Raw genomic sequence first — 22,197 nt, 5'->3', positions numbered from 1 at the left:
TTGAATTTTTACAAAATTTTACAGATAATTTATTTTGTACATTTTTTTTCATTGTGTATATTTCGGCATAAAAAGCTTTATATTTTTCGTTTATAAATATGTGTCTTATATTGTATATGTTATAAGTAATTTGTTAAACATTGTATGGAATAAAAGAAGAAATACTGAAACTTTGCTTTATATTATTTTCTCTAACTTTATGAATTTAAACCATTCGTATTAATTTTAAGTTCAATTAATAATAAAAAAAATTTATTTATATTTTGTTTTTAAAAAGAAAAAATGATTATTTTTATATAAAATGAATATTTTTGTGTGAAATAAAATTTTTTTTTTCAGTATATAAAACAGTTTGGTAACACTGTCCAAAAATATTGAAATATTGAGCAATCAACTTGAATTTCTTTTGGCGGTGAAAGTTTCGCACTCTCAATATAATGTGAACATTTTTTTGTGTCTTCACTTCATTGACTTTCTTCTTTTGAAGACAATTTTTTTTGTTGATAATATTCGTTAAAATAATTTTTAAGTTTTCATATAGATTTTATATATTAAATTTTCTTTTTGGAGAAAAAAAGATTAAAAAAAAACATATTACTTTCATTTTTAACTTGAACATTAGACCTCGTAACATAATGACCTCGCCATTGTTGACTAATCATTCTCACATGTAGAAAAAGATGAGAAATCTCTATGGCCAATTATCTTTTTCAATATTATAAATAATTTCGTTTCGAAAGATTCATTTCTTACCTTCTAACAAAGTCTTTCATAATTACTATATATCATATTTTATATATCTGTATTATATTCTTTTTAAATTTATTTTTTTTTATTTTTCATTTTATAACTAGTCATATATTTAAAAATTATTATTTTAAAATGTTTCAATTGCACATTTTTCAAAACAATCTAAAAATAACAAAAATTATAATTATAAACAATGAAATGTATTGAAGTCAAGTTTAAAAGTGAAGAAACGATTTGAATGTGAATAAGTTTATTTCAGTCATACAAATACGAAAATTAATCTTTTTGTAAATATATGACATTTTTTTCTAAAACACCGAGAACGATATTATTTTTAGCTCATTATCATTAAAAGAGGAAATGGTTACTCAAGAATTCTTCAGTTCTAAATTATGTAAATATTTCCGAGACAAATTTACTAAAAAACATAGAAAAGATGAGTCAGATCCTTGAAGACAATTTGACGCTTTATTCATGCTTATTTGATAATAATAATAATAATAATTAATTTTATTATTATTTATAACTAGGTATTGTTAAAAAAAATTATATTATGAATTTTTACTAAAAAAAGTATGTTTAATGCATTTTTAAAAAATCGTTCATTTAATTATATTTCTAGTTTTCCATCGTTATTTTCCTTGAACTCAACTAATTACCGATTGACTTTCTATATTTTAAAATGGATTAATTAAACTTTTAAAGTTTCTTCAGGTGGAATGGAAGTAGATGCAACAATTCTTTTGGATTAGCAAATAAAGTTTGTTTCCTCGAGTTTCATAAAATTAAAAAAAAAATGTTTATAAAAACGATTCTCTTGATCAACGAAGCGATGGAGGATTCGATCCTTTGGAGAAAGCAAAGTAGAATGCCTCGAAAAGAAAGTGAATTCGAGGACTTAATGATCTTCCAAACGGAAATTGTTCTTAAATCAGATATATATGTATTAAATTTCCGTATAGAAATTTTATTAAACATATAAAATTTAAATTATTTGCAAATTTGAAAAATATTTAAAAATTTATCATTCCTTCTTCTTCTTCTTTATCTTCTTTTTCTTATACTGAAAAAAAAGTAGAAATGCTTTCAATTTTTTTTCTTCTTCAAATTTTAAAGAAAAATCTAAACAAAACAATTGTTTTGAAACCTTGAAGTTACGTTTTTATGTCATAATTAAAGACCAGAATTCCATAACTCTTATTGTATTGAAATCCCCCCTCTCTTTTTATAAAATGATCATTCGAAAGTATTCGGGTTACTTCTTTAACTTCAACTAAGCAAGCAGTCGCCAAAAGACTCTTGCCCGTCACTTTACTCTCGCAGGAGGAACTTGATATTTACAGGTGTGTGTGAAGAATATTTCAATTTTCAAAGTGAAAAATTCTTATAAAAAATTTTCCAAAATTATTAAAAATTCTAATTGAATTAAAAAAAATTTTAATTTAGTGAATTTTAATTATTTTTTTTATTATTTTTAGTATTTTAAAAAAGTGAGAGTGATTTATTTTTAAGTTTAGTGATTTATTTAAAAATGAACAATTAAATATAAATTTTATAATTTAAAGAAATCAAGAAATTAAAAGAAAAAAAAAATTATATTTGTTTTTTTTTAAAAAAAGGCATACAAGTCATAGATGAAAATGCTTACTTCATAATCGGTGATTTGAATAAGAAACTAAAAATGGCACTGTGACAAAATTGGGACACATTATGAAATAGAAAAATTCAATATATTGATATTATTTTTAAAAATTTGTAATGTTAATAATAAATATAAATTTTTTAAAATAATATTCGTCATTAAAATAACTGCTTTTTTAAATATACTTAATTTTTTGAAAAGCAATTTTTATTTTTATTACTTTAATTGAAAGCTTTATTGTTTCATTTAAAAATTCGTTTCTCTTGAACTTAATATAGGTTTGTTACTTTCACTGAATGGCACTATATATATATATATATACATATATACATCAACTCTGAGGAACTTTCTTCTTCTTCTTAAAGATATATTGAAAGAAAGAGTCGATTGCTTTCGAGTTTATATATAAATAGTTGACTGTAACGAATTGCAAAAAATTAATGTTTGCAAAAATAATTTTTAATTAAATTAAATAAAAATTGAAAAAAGAAAATTATTTCAATATTTACAAAAATTCTTCTTACTTTCTTGGATTATCTCACGATTAATATTTCACAATAAAAGAATTGTGAAAGAAATGATAGGAAATCCCAGATATATGACTGGATAACGATTTTTCGAATAAAATATATTTTACCTGTTTTGGTAAATATATATTTCATTATTTTCGAAATTTATATTTAATTCAAGTGATACGCTATATTATTATAGGTATGATATATATTTAAAAATAACAAAAACTAGAAAGCCGTGGATCAAATATAAAGCGGAAGTGCAGATTTACTTCCTTATGTTTGTTGATCACTTTCATTTTCGTACGCACGCTCATGAATTTCTCAAGAGTGTTGCTAAAAAAAAATAATTACCTACACGATTATTTGCTACACTCGTTACTAATTGTCATAATTCAAGCCTAAAAAAATACTTTTTGCTTATCGAAGAAAAAATTCAATAATTGAAAAAGTAATATGTTAATATTTTTAACATAAAATGAAAATTATACAATAATAATAATTATTGTTATTATAATTCTAACAAAAATTGAAATAATAATCTTTTAGTGCTTTTTACCCGAACATTTAAGAATAAAAGAATTTTTTTTTTATAAAGTAAAAACGGAAAATCAAAATTGAACTTTTTTTCTTCTACAAAAAGAAAGTAATAAATATGAGTTATTTTTTTTTTGAAGTTTGTACATATAATTTTTTAATTTATTATGAGCACAGTGTAACGAATAAAAGAAGCATTTTAAATAGAAGCCTTGAAACATACATGGTCATCAGTATTCTGAATAAATTTTAATCCTCTATTCAGAAAGAATATGAATACTTTGTCATCTCTTTCAAAATCTTTTATGTTTAGTAAATCAATTACACTTTATTTCTAATTTGAAAAAACGTATTCCTATTCCAATTTTCTTTTAAAATTTACCAAAAAGATATTTTAAATATTAATTTAAAATATAATTTTAATGAAATTATATTAAATTTTTACTAAAGAAAAAGATAAATAATTTTTACAATGTTTTTTTATAAATTTAATTTCTATTATTTATTAATCGAAATTAATATTTTTCTGTAAAGCCCTTAATACAAATTTATTTCCGTTTTCTTTTACCACACTATTCGTGACGAATACCACACACCGAAAGGTAAGTATTGGCATTATGTAAATATAATGCAGGAATACTAGTTACAACTAAATTATCATTTAAAAAAGGCACTAAAAGATTTTGAATATATTGTGAAGAAAAAAGATTACCTTTATAAAATATTCTTAAAGTACACGCGGGATTTTCAGTTAGTGAACCCTTTTTCAAATTACAGAGAAGATATTCAAGACACTGTATTAGTTCATCTTGTGTAAAATTTTCTTGATTAGTTTCCGAATTTTTTGTTAAATCAAAAGACAAATAACCCACAATTGCCGATATATTATCATAATTCCATCTTCTTCTCAACAATATTTTAATATTTCCCATATTTTTTCTTATCTCCTCATATTCAAATCGACTATTATCTCTATGTGCCCAAACACTCCATTCGATTCTTGCATTCCTTGGGAGATTCGGCACAATAATATAATCGTCAATAGTATTTTTTGTCAATCTCTCCCATTCGTTTCGCGCCTCTTTTATATATTTGAAATCAGTTAAAAAACAAATTCCCTGCACAATATCCCTTAATTGTGTTTTACTGTCCACTGATTTTAATAATCGTTCAATGTGTCTCAATGTTAAACGACACTCCTGTCTTATATTTGAATTTAACATTGTCATACTGCCAGGAATTAGGGGAATTTGTCCAGCAACTAAAATAATATCACCAATACGAACAACCTGAGAATATGGACCAACATTTGCCGGTGCCCAATGACTGATACTCTGTACGTGTAAAGTATGTTTACGATGAATTGCACCATCTTTTGTACCACTTCCATCTTTATATGCCAATGCCTCAAGTACAATTTGCACATTCAAGGGACATTCCACACAAACACGAACTGGTGGATTAAGATGTGCAAATTTCGAAACATAAATTTCATTTATCAATGAATAATTCCCCATATCCTTAACGAACAATGTAACTGACACAATATCCGAAATATTTATATTTTTACTCGACAAAAGATTCTGTAATTTATTTAATGTTTCCTCCATCGCAATTGCGGGATTCGTGTTTTCACTTGTTAATCCTCCAAAACATAGCCAACCACTTTCATTTTCATTCACTTGAGGATTATCAGGATAGATTTCATCATTATCAATTTTTGTATCAAATTCAACAATTTTATCATCAGACAAATCGTCTTCCTTTAGACACAATATTTCAGAAACATAATCAAGAGGATTTTTTATAATAACATTCTGTAATCTTTCCTTCAGTGACAAATTTTCCATTCCCTTATCTTTAACCAATAATTGTACTTTTTTAAAATTAAGATAACCAACCGGTGCAATATCATTATTCGAATGTACAATACTTTCATATTCATTTATCACGATACTTTTAATAAACAATGGACAATCGAGAGTAAATGTTTCGTACTCACCTCCCTCACCACAAACATTCAAACCAAATTTTTCCTTCATCATCAATAAATGCGGTTGCATTTCCATCAATGATTTACCCAAATGTTTCAAATCCAAACCCAAACATGCAACTTTTATTAATATTGCATTCACTGAACATTGAATCATTTCATTTAATAATTCCTCTTGATTTCTTTGCCATAAATATGATAATGAAACAAGTCCCAAACGTTTACATACATTTTCCACGCGTAATCGTTGATAATCGCTTGCAATTGCTCCACTCGATACGGCATCAATATTTTCTGAATCTTTCACTTTTTTCAATAATCTATAAAGATCCTCAACTTCATCATCATCAGTTGGTACATAATTTTTATCTTGCATTTTAGATCTTCCAAATGTTGGCTCTCTATAGAGTGGTAATCCAATAGCGTCGGCAATAAATTCAATTCCCTGATGACCAACAGTTTGAAACATAAATGAATCGAGATCATCTTTTCCAATTGGATGTAAATTAGCCAATGCAATTATATCATGACCTGCAGCAACACATTGCATCATACTAAAACATGAATCCTTTCCACCACTAATAAGAGCAACCACCCTCATTGTAAAAAGTAATTTGACTTTCAAATATAATAAATTATTGACCCTATCTTCAACCAAGACCCACAGGATACCATGCGTTGTCCTTTCTGAAAAAAAATTCCAAAAAGCTTAGTTACCTGAGAAATAAATTAATTAATATTATTTTTATAAACATAAATTGTTTCAATATAATATTAAATTACAGTCTCGGATCGACTTTAAGGCACAAAAAAAGTCGTTTTAGTCAATTTATATTTCAAAAAAAGTCGAAAAAGTCGTTTTTTTATTTTAACAAAATTCAATTAATTAACAAATATTTTACTTTAAATAAATAATGTTATTAGATATTAAATTCATTTTATTAATTCTGTAATGAGAATAATTATACAAGAATATTATCAAGAAAATTTAATTCTTTTTCATTTCAGAATCGAACTAAAGAAAATTTTCAAAATTTTAATTAAGTAGGACAAATTTCTAAAAAAAAATTCCTGAAGTTCCATTTTTATAATTTTTTGAAGTCTGATTTAAGCAATTTATTCGAATTAAAAATTTTGTCCTAGTTTTTAGTTTTAATGGTCAGAAAAAATTTCGGGCAATAATTAAGTTTTACAGATTAAAAAATTTTTTTTTTTTAAACAATTGAATAGCAAAGAAGATTTTAAATTTTAAATTAATTTTCTGCAAATTTCAAAAACTGTAGTTTCTTTCTTTTTTAATTTTTAATAACAATTCAATCTTTGAGTTTTTATTTGAAAAATTTTAAATAATTGAATGTTTTAATAGATATTAAATTTATTAAAAATAATTAAATTTTTGAACAGTTAAAGTTAAAATTTTTAAAAATAATTGAATTTCAAATGATTTTGTTAAATTGCAGACAATAATTAAATTTTAAAGAACTGAAAATAATTTGTCAAATAATTTTAGATAACATTTTTTAAAAGTTGATGTCAAAATCAAATTCGTTTTGGCGTCAAAATTAAATTTATTTCTTTGATTGCAGTTTAAAAATCAAATTTTAATTCATTTTTTATTGCAATTTGACGTAAAATTCAAATTTACTTTTTGATTGCAATTCAAAAATCAAATTTTAATTTATTTTTTTTGCAATTTCAATTTCACCTCAAATTGCAATCAAAACCTAATTAAAATTTGATTTTTAAATTGCAATAAAAAAAATGAATTCGTAAAAATTAATTTAATTTTGAAATCAAAGTCAAATCAAATTACACAGATTTTTGAAAATAATTGTACTCTAAGTGATTTAATTGAACTTCAAGTGATTTTTAATTAAAATTTTTTGATGATTTCTATTACTGTAAAATTTATTAAAAAATTGCAGACAAAAGTAGAATTTAAAAATTTTTAAAGTGAAAAATGGTTTTAGATACTTGAATGTTTGAAGAATATTATAAAAATCATTAAAAATAATTGAATTTCAGGAGAGTTATACTTGAAATTATTAAATTTCAGAAGGTTGTAGGTAGAAAATTTTAGAAATAATTAAATTTTAAAGGTGATTTTGTATTGAAAATTTTTGATAATTTTATTTGCTGATTTTTTTTAATTTTAAACAATTATTGAATTTCATAAATTCTTTAATTTGACAAATTTGAAAAATAATTTAATTTCGAAAGAGTTACAATTGAAATGTTTAGAAATAATTGAATTTTCGAAAAATATTATAAATTTTATTGAAATATTTGAAAATAATTGAATTTTTGATAATTTCCGTTGCTGATTTTTTTAAAATTATATTTTGTAAAAAAAATGTTAAAAAAAGTCGAAAAAGTCGCATCTTATTAAAATAAGTCGAAAAAAAGTCGGAAAAAGTGCTTGAAATTAATTAATTACACATTTCTTTTATTTATATTATTTTCTTTTGTAAAATTATTTTGATTTTTAAAAATTAAAAATATATTTAAAAAAAAAACAATTTTCAGAAAAATGGGTATGGGAACAGAAGAGAATTTGGATTATAAATGTGGATTGAGTATTGATTCACAAGTAATTGCACGAATGGAATTAAGAGAAGATGAAAATACGCGGGAGCAAGCTTTAGAAAAATTTCGTGAATGGATAAAAAAACATCCGCAAATTAAAAATTGTCGTACTGACGCTGTTTTTCTACTCAGGTTTCTTAGAACAAAAAAATTTAGCCTCCCATTAGCTGAGGAAATGTTGGAACGTTATCTCACAATGAGACAACTTTATCCTGATTGGTTTCAAAATTTAGATATTAATGATTCTGATATTGAAGCAATAATTGATAGTGGATATTTGGTTCCACTATTGGAAAGGGACGAGCAAGGAAGAAAAGTCATTCTATCATGTGCTGGTACGTTTCAAAAATTGAGCACCTGGAAATAAGAACTCGCCAAGCGCTCGGCTGCACGCTACAAAGCCAGTCAAACATACAAAAATGATGAAAAAATAAAATTCGAAATTTTTGATATTTGAAAAATGCTATCTTGTAGGAAATGAAAAGGCGCATCTTTTTTTCCTCTGGATTTTTCTTGTCAAATGAATAGTTTAATTAATAAATGTAAAAAACTAATAAATTTTTATTTCCAAATTTCATTCAATTTTTAAACATAAATCATCGTATCTTCGACAAATATTAATCAAATCCAATGAGATTTTGCATACTTCCGAGTTTGGGTCCATAGATGACGATAGTCTAAAAAAAATGTTGAATTTTTTTCAATTGTTGACCAATTTTTAATTATAAACAAATACCTGTCGGTAATCATACTCAGTTATCTTCGCCGACAAAAAGTCTGTGGGGAAGTTCATAGTTGAAAGAACTTCCAGTGAGACATTTGTGTATTAGGATATAATGAAGTTTTCTGTAAAGTTTCAAATAGATTAATTCAATAGTTTAAAAAATATTGAATTTTTAAGATTGCGCGTGTGGCGCGCCAACGAGTAGGCAAGTGGATAGAATCGCTGAGCAGTTCATTACATGAAAAATGACCACTTTCTATTTACAAGTTATTGTTGATAGTTTGTAATTGTTTGAAAAATGTAAAAAAAATTTTGTTAAAAAAATTACATCTAATGTCTAATTAACTATATTGTTAAAAATTTTGACTACTTATAGTTATTAATATTTTGTATTAATTATATGTACATTTTGAATACTCATAAGACATTCTAATTTTTATTATTGAATTGTATTTTTAAATATAAACAAATAAATATATATATATATATACACATGATAAATACTAAAAAAAATATTATTTATAAAGTCAATTTAAAACAATTTATATATAATAATAATGAAATTAAGAGAAAAAAGATGTGAGAAAGTGGTCATTTTTCATGTAATGAACTGCTCAGCGATTCTATCCACTTGCCTACTCGTTGGCGCGCCACACGCGCAATCTTAAAAATTCAATATTTTTTAAACTATTGAATTAATCTATTTGAAACTTTACAGAAAACTTCATTATATCCTAATACACAAATGTCTCACTGGAAGTTCTTTCAACGATGAACTTCCCCACAGACTTTTTGTCGGCGAAGATAACTGAGTATGATTACCGACAGGTATTTGTTTATAATTAAAAATTGGTCAACAATTGAAAAAAATTCAACATTTTTTTTAGACTATCGTCATCTATGGACCCAAACTCGGAAGTATGCAAAATCTCATTGGATTTGATTAATATTTGTCGAAGATACGATGATTTATGTTTAAAAATTGAATGAAATTTGGAAATAAAAATTTATTAGTTTTTTACATTTATTAATTAAACTATTCATTTGACAAGAAAAATCCAGAGGAAAAAAAGATGCGCCTTTTCATTTCCTACAAGATAGCATTTTTCAAAAATCAAAAATTTCGAATTTTATTTTTTCATCATTTTTGTATGTTTGACTTGCTTTATAGCGTGCAGCCGAGCGCTTGGCGAGTTCTTATTTCCAGGTGCTCAATTATTTTATATAAAAAAATAAAATAAATAAGAAAAATGTTCTAAGCGAAATAATTTTTTTTTGTCTAATTTTTCAGGACGTTTTGATCCCTATAAATACACTTCAGCTCAAATGGCCAGAACACATAGTATTGTGGTGGAGGCTCTAATGGACGAAGAAGAAAATCAAGTTAAAGGATACACTCATTTAAATGATGAATCTGGTCTCACTATGGGTCATATTAGTGCATGGTCATTAACAGATATTCGAAATATGTTGAGATGTATTCAAAATACAACTCCAATGCGACATAAAGAAACTCATTTAATCAACATTCCTACTTGTGCAACAAAAGTCGTCGAGTTTGTCGTCTCTCTTCTCAACGAAAAACTCAAAAGTCGCATACACGTAGGTTTTTTTGAAAAAAATTCAAATTATTCAAACATTTTCAAATATAATAAATTTGTCATTTTTCCCATAATCTGAGGAGAGAATTATTTAATAAAAGAGTAAAATTTATTTTTTTTTTTACTCAAAACATGTGTTTAATTAGCAATATGTCAATATTAATGCAGACAATATTTATCCAATGACTTTAGAATCTAAATATAAAAGATGTTTTTTCTTCTATTTCGAAATTTTCAAATAATTTTTTTCCCCAGATTCACAAAACTATAGACGATCTCAAAAAGGCTGTTAATCCACAAATTTTGCCAAAAGAATATGGTGGGAAAATTCCTCTTTCTGAAATGATTGGTAAAAAATTAAATATTATTAATGAAGTTTTTGTTAATTTACAAAACAATAATATTATTTTAATAAATAATTTTTAGACTCATTTAAGAAAGTATTGCGAGCAAAAAATCAAGAGTTGAAGGCACTCGATGACATGTATATTGAATTGTCACCAAAAGAAAATTGTTCTACACCAAGTGAAGGTTTGGGAGGAATTCCGGGCTCATTTCGTAAATTAGAAGTAGATTAAAATTCATTTATTTTTTAGATTTAGTTTATATATATATATTTTAGTTTTGTTACGGAATTGATTTAAAAATATTTTTTTTTTCGAACATTTACAAGAAACCAGAAAAAGATTTCGTTTTGCATAGAAAAAATTACATTTAAAAAAAAAAATCTTTATCAAAGAATGTAAATTTAAAAACGTGAGGCTCATATCTTACAGATAAAATTATTTTTTTCCTTTCAATAATTATGTATATTATATTTTTTTTTACACTAATGTCTTTTTATAAGTGTGATATAATGAAAATAGTTTTAAGATTTATTGAACCCATAATCAGAAATGATTTTGCTGGTGGTATAAGTTACCAATTTCATTTTAAGTCCCTAAAAGTGCCTTACTCATTATGTAAAAGCACTGTATTATAATATAAATGCAAAATAGAATTTTAATAATCTACAATTATTTTTGTACATACATAATTCTCGAATGTTGAATCAAATCAACATAAATAATTAAATCGAAACACTATTAATTGAATAAATATTTTCCACATAAATTCTTATAAATATGATATTATGTTAAAAACAATTTGTTCTTATATTTGATATTTTAAAGAAATTGATTTTATATTATTTTTATGGCAAATAATAAACATATAGTTATAAGAATAAAGTTAAAAAAGTTGAAAATTAAAAAGTCTATATACTTTTTAAATTTACACTACTTAATATTACGGGTAATTCCATAAATATAAAATAAGTATAAAATTTATAAATATACAATAAAGTCAATAAATATTCTTGAAAAGTTATTTACAAATTTCATTTTTATTTACCTTTAAAATTTCCTTATATCGTTATATTCAAATTTCAATATTTCTTGCTTGTTTGTTAAATAGTGAATAGGAAATAAAGATCTATTTTACGGTAATTTGATTTTATGTAACATTTAAATGTTAATATACTGACACTCTGAGAAGTTTTTTAACAATCAGTTGTTCCTTATCACGGGGTCAACCGCAAAACATGTGATACATTAAGAGAAATGAGGAAAATATAAAAATATCACGCTCCTTTTTAATCGTTTAATGTAAAAAACATCGTGTCAAGAGGAGGGGAGTTTAAATTAAAAAAAAAATCTATCACATGCTTATAATGATAATAACTTTCGAGGAATATTATTTCAATTTATATACAAATTACAGAATTATTGTTCATATAATTTAAACCTAAAAAGATTTTAATTTAAAACCCTATAATAATTATAAATTAGAGAAACAAAATGTGAAATTGTAATATATATTTTTAGGTTATGTTTCAGAATGATAATCATAATGACTAAAATAGACCTTTATATCATATAATTATTTAAATTATTTGTAAAACAATTATTATTATTGCAAAATTACTAACTTATATTGAAAAATCATTTTCAATGAGTCAAAAAAATAAAGTTGATCACAAGTGTTACTTTTGTAACTTATATATGAGGATTCTTACATGTACTAAAATAAATGTGATAAATTCATTTTTAATTTAATTAATTTATATTAAATTCAATTAAAATGGAAAATTTTAAGATAAATGAAAATCATCGTGCGGCATTTGAAAGAGAGGTTATGTTAAAAAGAAATAATGAACATATTTATGTCATTGTTATTTCACATGACACTTTTATAATTAACTATTGTTATATAGTTAAAAATTTTCTTTTACTCACATGCTTTTATTTCAACAACAATAATAAATTAATAACATATTGTTTTTTTTTTAAACTACTGTGCCATTTTTTGGAGCAAGTGTCAAAAGTATCGAACGAACTGATTCGATATATATCTAACACGTGTATCGAATCAGTCGATAATAAAATTTATTTACGTCAGTCAGAAAAAGTTAACTATATACGCAAATCTAAATCTATATCTAGCATGTAAAGTGGAAGTTTGATGGTAATAAACAGTCATTGACTGCGTTTAGTTAGTAATTAATTAGTGCAAGTATGAAAAAATAGAGATTTTAATAAAAGTATATATTTCTTATGGTAAGAAACAATTTCATCATAACCTAACCTTATCGTGACGAATTATTTTTTAGATGCTTTGTATTCGTAATTTTGGGAAAAATTGCATCTCACGGCCTGTCAGATTGATTTTGAAGGCTAATTATTCGCGACGCAGTAAGGAAAATACAAGTACTTTTGAAATTATTAAATCCAATAATGGAGAATCTGTTGACGGTATGTAATTCATTTTTTAAAATTTACTTTTATTTTTGTTTGTATATATATAATTTAAGTTTACGTCATTTCTTATTTTCTATTATTTGGGTCTTTAGTAAGTTCTTTAATTTTTTGAAAAACAAATCTCTGTCAAGGCTCCAATTTTTATTACATCATTTATGTGTTTATCTTAAATTTATTTTTTTTGTAACTAAGAAGTAGAATCTTAATATTATTAAAGAAATGTTAAAAATATACGTTTAAAGTTGATTTAAAAATTAATTATCAGATTTCGATAATACCATTTTTGGGGCGAATCCAAATTGGGAATTACTCACACCACGAGGATTTAGGTTTTATTTACCAGGAAGTATTGGCCCTGGTTGGTTAGATGCTTCAACCATAGCTCAGGTAGAAACACATTCAGAAATTTTGCCCGCTGATGATTCATTTTTAAATGAAATGACATCGAATAGTAAAAAGAATACAAAAACAAAAAGAAGAAGGAAAAGTGATCATCCTATTTTACATTTTGTTGCACAACAATGTCCAATATTATTGAGAAAAGAGATAGCCGAACTTTTTCCAGGATGTCCGGAAGTACATTCACCGCAACTCACAATAATTAGTCTTAGTCAAAAGATATATGTAAAAACGGCGAGATGGAGTAAGGAAGAGGAGGCTGAGAAGGTTGCCAAATATGTGAGTTGTAAACTTTTTGGATTGTTTTCAATAACAAGCATTAATGAACCTTGAACTTTGATTTTTTTTTAAATAATTATTATTATCGTTGCCAACAGTTTGTACTGGCAGCATCTGACATTTGTATGAAATTGAAGATGATTGGATTTTGGTCAGATTTCATTAATCCATTTAGTGGACAACCATATAATAATATTTTGAAAATTAGTCCCTTTTACAAATCAAATCCAAGTAAAAGATGTTTGGATTTTAAAATTGATCAAAAAGATAATTGTAAAATAATTTCCTACGATAAAAAAGCAAACAACTTTATCGGTAAGTTTTTTATTTTTATCATTTATTTTTATATTTTGAAATATAAAAAAGAGTAATATCATTTTTTTATATCAATCTATTTTCCAAAATTTTAATTTCTTGTTAAAATTTATTAAAATTAATTTAAAATTCAAAATTAAATTAAATCTATTTTCCTACTGATCCATTAATATATTATTATTCATTTTTTAGTTATATTGTAAAAAAATAATATATTTGTTTAGGTAATCTGTATACAACAGCGCCGTCTACATTTTTAAAAGAGATAATATATGAAAAAAATGTTCAATAATTTTTAGCATGTCTGAAAATAAATACTTTGTTGATAGTTTCAATGTTTAATTAATAAACAAAAAAAGGTCTGGTACAAGATCTGTGAACATACACGTGACTGAATTAATTGGAACTTTGTATAAATGTATTAATTTTTAGTGAAACTAAACTGACAAAAAGAAAATTAAAGTCGATTATAGTTGAAATATTATTAAATTAAATGATTGAGAAAAATTGATTAATTGAGAGTTTAATATTTTGTTTCCCCCATAATAATCCGACGAAACTTCAATCATTAAATTTAATTAAATTCAGCTATATTTAAATCTGTGAGATAAAATAAAAACTTACGCTTAAATTCACCTATGTTTGTGTAAAGATTTATTTATTATAATTTATCGATTAAATAAAAATAGATATCAAATTATTAACATTAATTTAGTAATTGAAACTTTTTTTTTAAATATCCCATGATCAATTTAAATGCACGTGATCTTTATTTTGTAACCCATACTTTGCTAATTATGTTTTCCACCCCCCTACCCCTTTTTTTATTTGCCACCATAGTTTTAATTAAGTTACGATGTTTGAAATTTTTTATAATTACATTTTTATTTTCATTATATATAGTGAATGGCTGTAAAGTAAATTTCATATACTGTGTTAAAATCTACTTTATTCTTTATTGAATTGCGGTTTGTCATACTTTTAAGAATGAATAGAATTTATTTGACGGGTAAATTAATTTATAAATAATGCAATTTTTTTATATTAAAATAATATATTCTCTAGAGGATTATTAAAATTTTTTTTTATTTACAAAATAATTGCAATTTCTTGAAGAAATGTTTTTCTTTATCTTCCAAATCGATGATAAAAGTAATCTCCAGATTGACAAATATTTTTGTTCTTCCAGTATTCTATTTCATAATATTTACTGGGAAAATATTGTTCCTTAAATGTCATTTCAGCTTGGAAAGTAAGTTTAATAAATTCTGCTTGAAAGACTTGAGTAAAGATATCCTTGTCGCTTTTCAGGTTTCCGAGAATATATATGAGAGAGTTGGTTCGCTGAAAATTCTAAAAGTGTTTTTAATCAAATCCGCCTTTACTTTGTAAAATTAATATAAAAACGTCAAAGTTAACAATTTTTGCAATATTTTTTTGGTTTTTCAAAATTAAAAGAGAGATTTTATTTTTAAATCAAATTCATTTATTATAGAAACGGTAAAAAAAATAAATTGCCATATTGTTAATTTTGTATATTATTATTTTTTTTTTGAAAAGAAGCTACAAATCTTTTTGATTTTTAAAAGACAAATTTTCTAAAGGCCTAGAATTACATTAAATTAAATATTCTCTTCAGTTTAAAATCAAATTACGTTCTTTCATATGATGTCAAATGAAGTTGAAGGGAAAAAAATGACATTTACACGTAAATTTATTTACACGTGAGCGCGTGTTAGAAATCACAAAAATTCACGTTTTTCTTCTCTATTTCAACAAATAGAAATTTTCCTTTCAACTTATTATTATTTCTGCATTGACTTAAATAAGCAAAGTAAATTTTTTAAAAAAGTAGAAAAATTGAAATAAATTAGGTTTCTTTTTTTTTTAATAATAATACATATGGTGTTTTGTAACCATTTATTATTATTTATATACAATATCGTACGTATTCTGACACTTGACACACTTTTGAAGTATGTCTCAAATCCATTTCAGTTTGAAAAAATATCAATTGACTCGAATCCCATTTTTTTTGCTCTCTTTCACTCACTCTCACTCTCTCTGATTTTTTTTAAACTTATAGTGCGTTTTTCGACCGAACTCTTAATTTTTCCATTCTATTGCACTTTTTATAATTCTTTAGAAATTATTATAAAAAATCTTTTTCGGAAGTCATTAACATATTTCTAAATAATATATATAGTTTCTAAATAATGACGTCGTAAGAAAATAAAGTATGTTTAAAAATACGTTAATGAATTGTATAATATATTATTTTATATTATAAAAATAATATAAAATAATAATTTTTCTTAGTTTCTTTAATAAAAATTTAATATTAGTAAATGATAAATGGAAAATGAAAATCATGAAAATCACTTTTTCAAATCAATAAATTTGTGAATTTAGTTCGATCGAAAAAATCAAGCAATAAAGTCTTGAATGAATATATACTACTTGTTCCACTCACCATTGTTTTTTTTATATGTATATGTATGTAATTCAGTTGATTCACTTAATTCGTTATAAGATCATAATACCGACTCTATTGCTAATAACATTTTATTAAATATTTCATCGTTTCACTATCGAACGCATTATATTTTGCGTTACGATATGTTTTGCGATTTTTTTCCTTAAAATGCAAAAAAAATAATCCAAACGCTTTTATCTTAAAATTATTTATAAAGTAAATAAAATATAAAAAAGAAATCTAGAAATTTTTAAAGAGAGGAAAGCGTTTGCTATTTTTTTTTATGTCACACAAACCTTTTGTTTTCTTAAAACTCGAATATTGTATAATTTAAACAAATTAATTCATATTTGTTTGTTGAATGAAACCTTTTTTTTTTCTTTACAAATTTTCAAGGACAACAATTTTTATTCAAATATAATTTAAATTTCATTTTCAAATTTCAGTCTTTTTGAAAATTGAATTCACTGCATTTTTTTTTTTTTTTTTTTTTTGAAATAAAAAATTTCTTTTGAAAAAAAATGATGCTTTATTTCTTCAAGTGGCGAACTTTTTTTTTCTATTTTTGATGGAAATTTTGAGAAATCGTAAAATGTTCTATAGTATTATTATGTAAACTTCATTCGTTTTTTAAGCTTCGCAAAAAATTGTTGGCTTTGTACACATTTTTGCTCGTATATAATGCAATTAGGAACACAAAACGGGCTCTAGCCTGGCAAAATATTTAAAGATTGTAAAAAAGGCCAAGCCCGCAAAAAACTATTCTATAATAAATAGTCTATCGGACTAAATTTTACATTTTATTTTGATTATAAAATTTTTTTTCGCATTTTTCTCACAGCTATATTTAATATGTGTTTAAAATTTTTCTTCTTTTTTTTTTTTAACTAGGGTCCATTTTAAAGAAATGAAAACAATTTTTTACATTTTGAAAACTAAAATTAGTATTATTAAGATTTAATTTTTTAAAAAAATGAAAAATTTCCAAAAAATATTTTTAATTATAGATTTAATAGAAAAAATATTTAGTTTCCGGTTTTAAAAAACAATGGACCATAGTTTTACATATACATAAAAGCCAGACTCGCTCATCAAGAAAATTCTTGGAATTTGTAGAATTTCATTCTCTGTTTTCTTTTTTTGCGCTCATGCTATACAAGCAAAATTACAAGTAGCTATAAATTTTCAGACCTCCCTCGAGAATTTTCCACAGATTTTTGAATACGGTCTCTTTTTTTAGAAATGTGAAATGCAAAATGATTGGCGGCTTAGAAATTGGATGTTGTTCAGTTTGAAAATATAAACAGAAAAGCAAGAAAAGCATTCCCTTTGACTGCTTGTCTACAACATGTTGTAGGATATTTTTTTTTAATAATATTTGTAAAAATTTCTTCAATTCTCTTTTCATCATTCTCTTTCAATTTTGTCACCCGTTTCATATTATAATAAAACGAAAAAAAACTTAGCTTTGTCAGATAAAATAAAAGACTGGCATTTTCATTAAAAAAAATTTAATTTACGTTTGTATATTGAAATTTGTTCGATTAGAGAAAAAAAATTTTTTTTTTTAATTATAAATGAGAGAGTCGAGCTTTAATGATATGAAAGAATTTTAAACAGAAAACACGCACTGTGCATCGAAATCTAAGCTAACAAACATGTCGACAATTGTCAATTGTTTCCTTTTCTAAAGAAAGGAATTTTTTTTACAATAAATGTAACAGCGAAACGGAACACTCGATGATCTATCTATTAAGAAATACATTGAGAGCCTTTAACGTATTTTTTTATATAGTTTATTAAGTCTTGTAAATGGATTTTATTTTTTCTTCAAATACTGTTCTAAATTCCATTCGAGAGAATGTTACCTAATCAGAAATGTAATAATAATAATAAAATGAATGAAAAAATAAATAATTGAAAAATAGGCCATCAAAGTTTTTCTTAAAGAATGAAAATTTAATACATTTTACTATTTTTAATATAGTAATTAAATAGCAATTATTCCAAATAACATTTCTGATTATCTATCATTTTTTATTAATCAAATATATCCAGCTTCAATGAAAATTTTTTAATATTATTATTATAATTATTATTATTATTAATTCATATGGTGTTATATTGCGTGATATAATATACACTTATTAACTAGTGGACCTCGCATGCTCGCATTAAATTCAAAAAATTTATATTTATCTAAAATTGCTCGTTCATTATATAATTTCCTCGAGTTTTATATATATAGGATTTCCAATAAACGATTTTTTAAAAACGTGATTTCACAAAAAATGAATTTCCTTTCGTCCGTTTCTTGAAACCAACAACACGTTTTTTTTGTTTTTTTTTTATTAATTATAGGTATATTAATCTGTCGACGTACAAAATAGTAATGTAAAAAATTGTGTAAATTCATACGTGTGGTTATAACCTGGATTTGACCAAAAAATGACTTTTTTTTTGGTCGTCGATTAATTATCGACAATCTTTTTTTGGGGGATATACATATATAGGGTTATCTATATAGATCAAAGCGTATTCAAAAATGGATTAAGGGTTAAAAAATACAGTGGGTATAATTTTCGGGTACCCATTATTATTTCTGATTTTTTTTTTTGTTAAATAGATTTCTAATTTTTCTATACATACTTTAAAATAGCTGTGAAAATAATTTTTAATTGTGTTTTTTTTTATGGACCTCGCTAATTTCCGGGTTTTTTTTTCTTCTTTTAATTAAACAATCGAATTTGACAATTCGAAATCAATACCGACTCGTAGGAAGGCGAGCGTATATTTATAGTCTCTGTTTTAATATTTTTCTTTATTCGCCCAATTTTTTGAACTACTTTTATACAAGTAAAATCGCGAAATTGCCTTGGAGCGCTGAATATATTTTTTTTTTGGAAAGTAAGAAGGGAAGCGCTTCAAAAAGACATGAAAACTGGAACAAGAAAAAGAATATCACATCTGCAGACTAGCACACATTCTTTTTCTCTCCTTAACTATGTATATCAAGGAAAAATCTTCCACATGAACAGTTGGCAAAAAAATGCTGATTCAATGCAAATATTATATTTGTCAAAAAACGAATATTAAATCTATTATGTAACGAAATACTTCATTATTAATAGTAAGAAACTAGATTTAATTATTATTCATTTAAAATTAATTTTTTTTACAAATATTGTTTTTTTGAACAAAATAATAATGCCAAAAATGTAAAATTATTTTAACTCTTTTTTTATATGACCGTTGATTAAAATTGCAGGCGATATCTATTCATCTTCTCTTTTGAATTCCTCATGAAAAATAAATCCTAGTTTTCAGATTCTGATGTGTATTTATTATCTGTCAATTCAGGAGAGGTAAAATGTCGCCGATGATTTCTCATGAATGTAATCTGCAAACTAAATTATTCAATTCAAATATAATTAAAGAGTTTTAAAAATAATATTAAATTTGTTAATTTTAATTTAAAAAAAAATTTTTTATTTAATTTATTTTATTATTTTAAAATAATATTCTGAAAACAAATTAAATATTAATTTAAATATTTTCAATTAATACAATTAAATATTTAATTAAATATTATTACTTATTCAAAATTATCATTGTCACTCAATAAATCTGAATTAGTGAAACTCTTAACCAATTTGAATTAGTGATTGACTTTCTCCTATGAATAAATTAAATTTTTCGCTTTTAATTAATTTAGAGGGAAAAGTCAATTACTATTTGGTTAAGTTTCAGGCCTCGAATTATACGACTTTTTCCGATTTTTTTTTTGTAAATACGACTTTTTCGACTTTTTTTTACAGTTTTTACAAAATTTTTAAACAAAATACCTCTTTCTTTCAATTAGTTAACAAATTTTTAACAAAAATTTATTTATTTCAAAATTAAAAAAAATTAAAACTTAAAATCTTCTGCAATTCAATTATTAAAAAAAAATTTAATTTAAAAATCTGTAAAACTTAATTATTCTCCGACAATTTTTTTATCATTAAAATTAAAAAGTATACCAAAATTTTTAATTGGAATAAATTGCTTAAATTAAATTTCAAAAAATTTTAAAAATTGAACTTTAAGAATTTTTTTTACAAATTTGTTATACTTAATTAAAATTTTGAAAATTTATTCCAAATAAATTATCTTGATAATATTCTTATAGAATATTAATGCAATGAATTTAATTTCCAATAATATTAGTTGTTTAGAGTAAAATATATAAATTTAATTAAAATAAAAAAATCGACTTTTTCTACTTTTTCTAGAATGTAAATCGACTTTTTTGTGCCTTAAAGTCGATCCGAGGCCTGAAGTTTTAATAACAAAAATTTCACATTCAGAAATTGATAATTTACTTTTAAAAATGGAAATTGTTATTTAAAAGACAAAAGAGAAAAAATTAAATTTTTCTTCCTTCTCGATTTCAAAAATATTTTTTTCAAATATTTCTGAAAAAAATTATAAAACTATTGTTTACTTTGTAAAGAAAAAAATTCATGTAATTAAAATTAAAATTGTCTCTAGAACACAAGAGATTGTTTTATCAAAATGATCAAATTATCAATTTAGTGACGAACTTTGAAATTAATTTTCTAAGGAACAAAAATATATAGTCTCGTAAACTTATCGAGCAATTTAAACAAGTTTAACAAGATCGTGCTTTTTTGTGTAAGTCTCTCTCACCGAAGTTGGTTTTCAGTCCCCATGGAAAGACGCGACGTGGAAAAAGTTCAGCCAGCTCATACAATCAGTACATACACATATATATAGAGATATTTTTCTTTTTCTTCTTATTATTTAGTATTACAGTACGTGTAAATTTTCGCAGCTCTTTGATTTGCTGTCTCTTGCCCATACTTTACCCAATAAATTTCTCACTTTGAGACTTGTGCTTGTTCGACTGCCACGATATTTTTTTGGTGAATTATTTTCTGAACACGATCCCAATGGTGATCGACTGCGATTCTTGCGGGATCTTTTACGAAATAGGTCACGTGTACGTTCAGGATTCTCTAATTTCAGTCGAATTTGAGTCAAAAGTCCCACGAGAAGCTCGTCCACATTGTGATTGATCATGACAGAGGTTTCTACAAACTTGCAATCGAATGAACAGGCCATGGATTTACCCTCTGCAACAAAGGATTTGATTTAACGGATAATTACTGCTCTCTCTCTCTCTCTCTCTCTCTCTTCGTTGGTTGCTTGCAACTCTCTAGAGAATTTAACCGCAACGGTTAACATGACAGCATTGGCTTTACATTGCCAACACTTTGGGGGTAGGGATCTAATGTCAAAAGTCTTGTAAACCGATCTCGAGTTTCATGCTTTAGCGTTAGCGCATGAAAAATTCCACTCGAATTGAGTTCATTTTCGATTATTATTGAGAGGAAATTTCGAGAAAAAAAAATGTCGAACAGTATTTTGTTTCTTTTAAAGCGAATTTGTTAAAAAAAAATTATATGTACAAATATTTTTTGTTATAGTAAATTTTGTATTAAAGAAAAAAATTCAAAGAAAAAACAGAATAATATTTTGTTTCTTTTCAAGCGAATTTGTTTTTATAAATTTTATACAAA

At 24.3% G+C, this 22,197-nt stretch overlaps 4 protein-coding genes across 10 annotated transcripts in view; 2 read left to right on the top strand and 2 right to left on the bottom strand.

Moving 5' to 3' along the window:
* Positions 1 to 2,009: 2,009 nt before the first annotated feature.
* Positions 2,010 to 11,713, top strand: LOC127284630 (clavesin-2). Its single transcript, XM_051310168.1, has 5 exons — positions 2,010 to 2,093; positions 7,961 to 8,355; positions 10,036 to 10,346; positions 10,601 to 10,694; positions 10,772 to 11,713. Exons 2-5 carry the CDS (start codon positions 7,965 to 7,967, stop codon positions 10,921 to 10,923), a joined length of 948 nt encoding a protein of 315 aa, XP_051166125.1. The 5' UTR covers positions 2,010 to 2,093; positions 7,961 to 7,964; the 3' UTR covers positions 10,924 to 11,713.
* Positions 3,602 to 12,748, bottom strand: LOC127284629 (uncharacterized). 2 transcript variants are annotated; one of them, XM_051310167.1, is made up of 2 exons: positions 11,738 to 11,923; positions 3,602 to 6,121 (listed from the first exon to the last, which is right to left on the bottom strand). In XM_051310167.1, exon 2 carries the CDS (start codon positions 6,033 to 6,035, stop codon positions 4,014 to 4,016), a length of 2,022 nt encoding a protein of 673 aa, XP_051166124.1. In that variant the 5' UTR covers positions 6,036 to 6,121; positions 11,738 to 11,923; the 3' UTR covers positions 3,602 to 4,013. The 2 variants fall into 2 exon arrangements, with proteins under 2 accessions (XP_051166124.1, XP_051166123.1); XM_051310166.1 differs by lacking the exon at positions 11,738 to 11,923 and adding an exon at positions 12,622 to 12,748 and having other exon boundaries at positions 3,603 to 6,121.
* On the top strand, positions 12,713 to 14,771 carry LOC127284631 (uncharacterized). 3 transcript variants are annotated; one of them, XM_051310169.1, is made up of 5 exons: positions 12,713 to 12,850; positions 12,996 to 13,137; positions 13,409 to 13,821; positions 13,920 to 14,136; positions 14,361 to 14,771. In XM_051310169.1, exons 1-5 carry the CDS (start codon positions 12,848 to 12,850, stop codon positions 14,426 to 14,428), a joined length of 843 nt encoding a protein of 280 aa, XP_051166126.1. In that variant the 5' UTR covers positions 12,713 to 12,847; the 3' UTR covers positions 14,429 to 14,771. The 3 variants fall into 3 exon arrangements, with proteins under 3 accessions (XP_051166126.1, XP_051166128.1, XP_051166127.1); XM_051310171.1 differs by having other exon boundaries at positions 12,769 to 12,898; XM_051310170.1 differs by having other exon boundaries at positions 12,781 to 12,926.
* A 1,270-nt stretch (positions 14,772 to 16,041) lies between these two features.
* LOC127284626 (probable serine/threonine-protein kinase MARK-A) overlaps positions 16,042 to 22,197 on the bottom strand; it is a 120,710-nt gene continuing 114,554 nt past the window's right edge. For all 4 annotated transcript variants that reach the window (XM_051310161.1, XM_051310162.1, XM_051310163.1 and 1 more), the window contains 2 exons: positions 21,305 to 21,750; positions 16,042 to 20,019 (listed from right to left, as the gene is read on the bottom strand). In XM_051310161.1, coding sequence (XP_051166118.1) covers positions 21,425 to 21,750 — 326 coding nt within the window. In that variant the 3' untranslated portion in view covers positions 16,042 to 20,019; positions 21,305 to 21,424. The remainder of the gene's footprint in view (positions 20,020 to 21,304; positions 21,751 to 22,197) is intronic.

Source organism: Leptopilina boulardi, unplaced genomic scaffold, assembly GCF_019393585.1.
Source record: "Leptopilina boulardi isolate dan_hultmark-lab unplaced genomic scaffold, ZJU_Lbou_2.1 LbouV2_325, whole genome shotgun sequence".
Lineage (NCBI taxonomy): Eukaryota > Metazoa > Arthropoda > Insecta > Hymenoptera > Figitidae > Leptopilina > Leptopilina boulardi.
Note: the sequence above shows the minus strand (reverse complement) of the source record. Positions and strands in the feature narration are given on the sequence as shown.

What these genes read in the sequence shown, in the direction of transcription:
- LOC127284629 (XM_051310166.1), bottom strand. Translation starts at nt 6,035, where the DNA reads ATGAGGGTGGTTGCTCTTATTAGTGGTGGAAAGGATTCATGTTTTAGT.
- LOC127284630 (XM_051310168.1), top strand. Translation starts at nt 7,965, where the DNA reads ATGGGTATGGGAACAGAAGAGAATTTGGATTATAAATGTGGATTGAGT. An exon ending in AGTCATTCTATCATGTGCTG is followed by an intron (nt 8,356 to 10,035) that starts GTACGTTTCAAA and finishes CTAATTTTTCAG; the next exon opens with GACGTTTTGATCCCTATAAA. An exon ending in TCCTCTTTCTGAAATGATTG is followed by an intron (nt 10,695 to 10,771) that starts GTAAAAAATTAA and finishes AATAATTTTTAG; the next exon opens with ACTCATTTAAGAAAGTATTG.
- LOC127284631 (XM_051310169.1), top strand. An exon ending in TAATGGAGAATCTGTTGACG is followed by an intron (nt 13,138 to 13,408) that starts GTATGTAATTCA and finishes ATTAATTATCAG; the next exon opens with ATTTCGATAATACCATTTTT. An exon ending in AAAAGCAAACAACTTTATCG is followed by an intron (nt 14,137 to 14,360) that starts GTAAGTTTTTTA and finishes ATATTTGTTTAG; the next exon opens with GTAATCTGTATACAACAGCG.